Here is a 4,051-nt window from a genome sequence, read left to right as displayed (position 1 = left end):
AACTTAAATCCAGATTTAACGCCCATTTCAATAATAACTTCTTGTAATTACAGTAAAATCAACATTTTCCGTCTTTTCCAAACATCCAACACTGAACATCTCATGTCTTTAAATTCATCATTTATCATAATTTAGAACAATAATCATAATTATTCTCCTCCCATTTCCTACTTTATATTTTCCAGTCTGTTAAAATTTTTTTAACCATTTAAATATTTTCCCTTTAATGTGAAACTTGTATAATTAAATCGGCTCGATTCTCATCAGATCTTATAATTTATCTATTTTAATAAATAATACTTTTATTTTCAGATGTTGGATCATTTTTACTCCTCCATATTTATCTTTTATCATTTAAATGATATATTAGCCGATTATTAATCATGTTTCCACTATTTTCATAGATTGTTTGTATTTTAGCTGTTGATTCCAGTTCAGTTATAATTTTATCATATTTTATGATATAATTGTAAAATTATACCTGCTGCTGCATTTTAATTCATTTGGTTTTTGTAAAATCAACATTCAACAAATTATTAGTTTCTTCAACGCTGTAATAAATTAATTTGTTTTTATCTTTTCTTCACTAATATTATCTGACTTTTACTAAATGTTGTTGCCAATATTGACATTTGACCTTCATCTCTCATTATCATCAGTTTTACATGGATTATAAAAACGTATTTTAAATTCTTCCCATATTTCAGTTACTTTATATTCACTTCTTTCCCTGAAACCTGATATTTTCTCCTTTACTTTATAAATATTTCCTCCTTTAATCTCAGAATCTAATCTTGTTTTTATCCAGGTTTCCTGAACACAAATAGTTTCTGGTTGTTGTTCAATCAAACCTTTAAGTTCCTGTCAGTTAGAGATTAAACTTCCAGCGTCCATTGTAATATGACTTGATTTCACCCCAAACCTTTCAGCTCCTCACCATTATTTTAATCTTCAGTTTGATAACAGAATAATATTAGTTTCTCTATTGATATTCTGATATTTCCTCCTGTTCTTCGCTCTACTGTGTATTTTGGCTCCGTTCGTTTTCTGTTCCTTCACATTTTTAACTGCTGCTTTTATTTTTAGTCGTTTTAATCTGGATCGTTTCTTTTCCCTCTTGCTTCCTTCACATCCTCCAGACGTGACTCTGCTACCCTTTACAAACTGCTGCTGTGTGACCTTTGACCTCTGACACACCGAAGCGGTTGAGGTACATCAGCTCCGACCTGCAGCGCTTCTCTTCATTTTATCCAGATCTTCATCTAGAGCACAGGTGTCAAACACAAGGCCCGGGGGCCAAATCTGGCCCGCCGCAGCTGTTTATGTGGCCCTCTGGACTCCAAATTACATCAATACGTCCGTCCAGTTTTTCACAAATCTGCAAAAATCATACAAAATCAACAAATTTCCAAATTTTTTCCTGATTTTACTGCTAATTTTCTCAAAATTGGTCAAAAACGTTGAATCCGTAACCGATATGACGAGTGATAGTCACATTTGACATCATACATTAGTGTAAATATTGTAAAAGAATAACGATTACAAATATTTCTTAATATTCACCACAAAATCTGTCATTTTGATTGCAAAAATAAACACTAAAATAATCACAAATCCCAGAGGAACAGCTATTTATTGATATTTTAACAGTTTTATTGGTTTTATCAATAGATTCTGGTGCAACCGGCCCTTTAAGAACGTTCAGATTTTTGATTCGGCCCAAAATAAAAATGAGTTTGACACCACTGGTCTAGAGGGTCCCATAAATCACTCATTTTTTATTTTCTCCAGCAGATCTTTTGCAAATATTATCCACATTTAAAGTCTTAATCTTTTGTTCCATGTTACCAAAAGGTCAAAAGGTCAAAAAAAAAATTCTCTTGACACCACAACGGGCTGATTTTATCCTGTTCTTCCTCGTTTTTAAGTTTTAATATAAAATCCGAGAAATGAGCTGAATAAAAACAGCAGCTGGTTTTAATCTGACGAAGAAACATAGAAAATTATCAGCAAAATCTGGAATTTTAAGGACTAAAAGAAAATTATGAATGTAGATAATTACTAAATTATACATTTCAAGCAGAAGCACTTTTACAAACACATAGAAATATAAAAAATGACGTGAAACTAAAGTGACACAAACAGCATTTCTGTACATTTAGTATTTATTTACTGTATTACTTAATTCTTGCTCTGGCTTCATGTATTTGTATTTATTTTGCTTATTTCTTGTTTTTTAGTCAATTTAATTTCAAAACTTATAATTTTATCCATTTTATTTCTTATCTGTTTTTGCCTGTAAATTATTTAATTAGTTTTTTAACTGCTTGTGTTGAATTTGATCTTTTTCTCTCAAAATGATTTTCGTGTTTAGCTTCAAATTTATCTTTAATATACTTTAGCTGCTTCTGTTTTTTTCTTTTTAATATTTATGTGAAATATTTGTACATATTTTAATGTGAAATTCATCGTTTATGAAAAAAATGCTCCATTTTTTTCATTATTTATTTTTGTTTTCTATACAGTACATTTCAATAAAATGTAATTTTGTTAAAATATTTCATAGAATTATAATTAATTTTATTTACATTTAATTTATTGTTTTTGTTTTATATGTTAAACTCAATGTTTTCTTTTCATTAACATTTAATTAGCTTCTTTATTTCAATAGATATTTTGCATTTTTCTGATTCTTTATTTTTGATACTGAGGCGTGTCCACCCGCCGCCATGTTGTCCAGTGACGTCACCAACCAGGAAGTGAGCTCGCGGGTCTCTGTGGCAGCGGCTGAGGCTCGCGGACCAAAACAGCTCTTCTTCCTCCTCATCATCATCCTCATCCTCCTCCTCCTCTCGGACCATGGACCGGTGAGATCAGGGCCCGTCCCGAACCTTTCCGAACCTTCCCGAACCTTTCCGAACCCCGCGTCTCGTGCTTCCCGCTGGATGAGCCCCACCTGCAGCCCCCCCTCCCCCTCCTGGTTCCGCTGTTGTTTACCTGCTGTTGTTTACCTGCTGTTGTTTACCTGCTGTTGTTTACCTGCTGTTGTTTACCTGCTGTTGTTTACCTGCTGTTGTTTACCTGGCCCTGCTGGCGCTCGCGCTCCTTTCTCGGTTCGGAGTTCGGAGAACAGTGTTGGGTTGACTGGCTTGAAATCTCGCGATGCTTCGCCCTAAGATGAGACTATAGATGTAACTGGGTTCCAGTCAAACCAGTTTGACCCAGTTGGACAGAAACCATCCGGGTTCTGGAGGTTTCTGACCTGACTGGGTTCATAACCTCTACCTGGTTCCGGTTCCGGTTCGGACCTGATTGTTAAAGAACGTTCTCCAGGACCACAGAACTGAACCGGAACCTCTCTGTGGGTCGGCTCATTAACAGGTAGCAGGTGGATAAAGTGGTTCCGACCCGTGTGGGCGGAGTCTCCGCCTCGACCAGGTGAGCTGCTGCAGGGAGCGGGGCCGGTTCTGGTTCTGGAGGTTCTGTTAGGTCTCAGTCCACCTGGTCAAAGTGGGTCCAAACCCACTTCTGCCGGTTCTGATGAGCCGAACCGGATCCCCATCGACCCAGACAAGTCTGGTCCAGGAAGCAGGATTACCTGCCTGATCAGAACCCGATCAGAACCCGACTGAAGTTCTGCTGCTGATCCAGTCGATGACTCACCTGTATGTCTGTTTACCTGCAGGAGTCAAGGCTCAGATCACCTGTTGGTTTCTGTGAGAACATGAGCTCCGCCCACCTGTCCACAGGTGAGTCGTCCATCTCCAGCCTCCTCCTGTCCTCTGGGACGCCGTCCTCACCGTCAGGTGTCTCCTCACCTGTTACTTTATTTCCAGTGGATGGCACTGATAGGCTGTGTGTTTCTGAGCGCGCTCAGTGCGTCCCGTCTCCAGTGCTGCACCTGCGGCAGCTTCCTGCTGACACCTCTGAACAGGAAGTGGTCGACCTGGCACTTCCCTTCGGCAGAGTCTCCAAACTGATCACACTGAGGACCAAAAACCAGGTAACTGGACCCAAAACCAGGTAACTGGACCCAAAACCAGGTAACTGG

General features: G+C 38.1%; 1 protein-coding gene across 4 annotated transcripts in view; it reads left to right on the top strand.

Moving 5' to 3' along the window:
• Positions 1 to 2,681: 2,681 nt before the first annotated feature.
• The window catches only part of LOC103460447 (polypyrimidine tract-binding protein 3), an 8,145-nt gene continuing 6,775 nt past the window's right edge, over positions 2,682 to 4,051 (top strand). For 2 of the 4 annotated variants that reach the window (XM_008402617.2, XM_008402616.2), the window contains exons 1-3: positions 2,682 to 2,867; positions 3,686 to 3,749; positions 3,837 to 4,003. In XM_008402617.2, coding sequence (XP_008400839.1) covers positions 2,730 to 2,867; positions 3,686 to 3,749; positions 3,837 to 4,003 — 369 coding nt within the window. In that variant the 5' untranslated portion in view covers positions 2,682 to 2,729. Of the gene's footprint in view, positions 2,868 to 3,345; positions 3,439 to 3,685; positions 3,750 to 3,836; positions 4,004 to 4,051 lie in introns of those variants that run through there. The other 2 variants (XM_008402618.2, XM_008402620.2) reach the window with 2 other exon arrangements.

Source organism: Poecilia reticulata, unplaced genomic scaffold (genome assembly GCF_000633615.1).
Source record: "Poecilia reticulata strain Guanapo unplaced genomic scaffold, Guppy_female_1.0+MT scaffold_241, whole genome shotgun sequence".
Lineage (NCBI taxonomy): Eukaryota > Metazoa > Chordata > Actinopteri > Cyprinodontiformes > Poeciliidae > Poecilia > Poecilia reticulata.
This window is presented reverse-complemented; position numbering and strand designations above follow the sequence as displayed.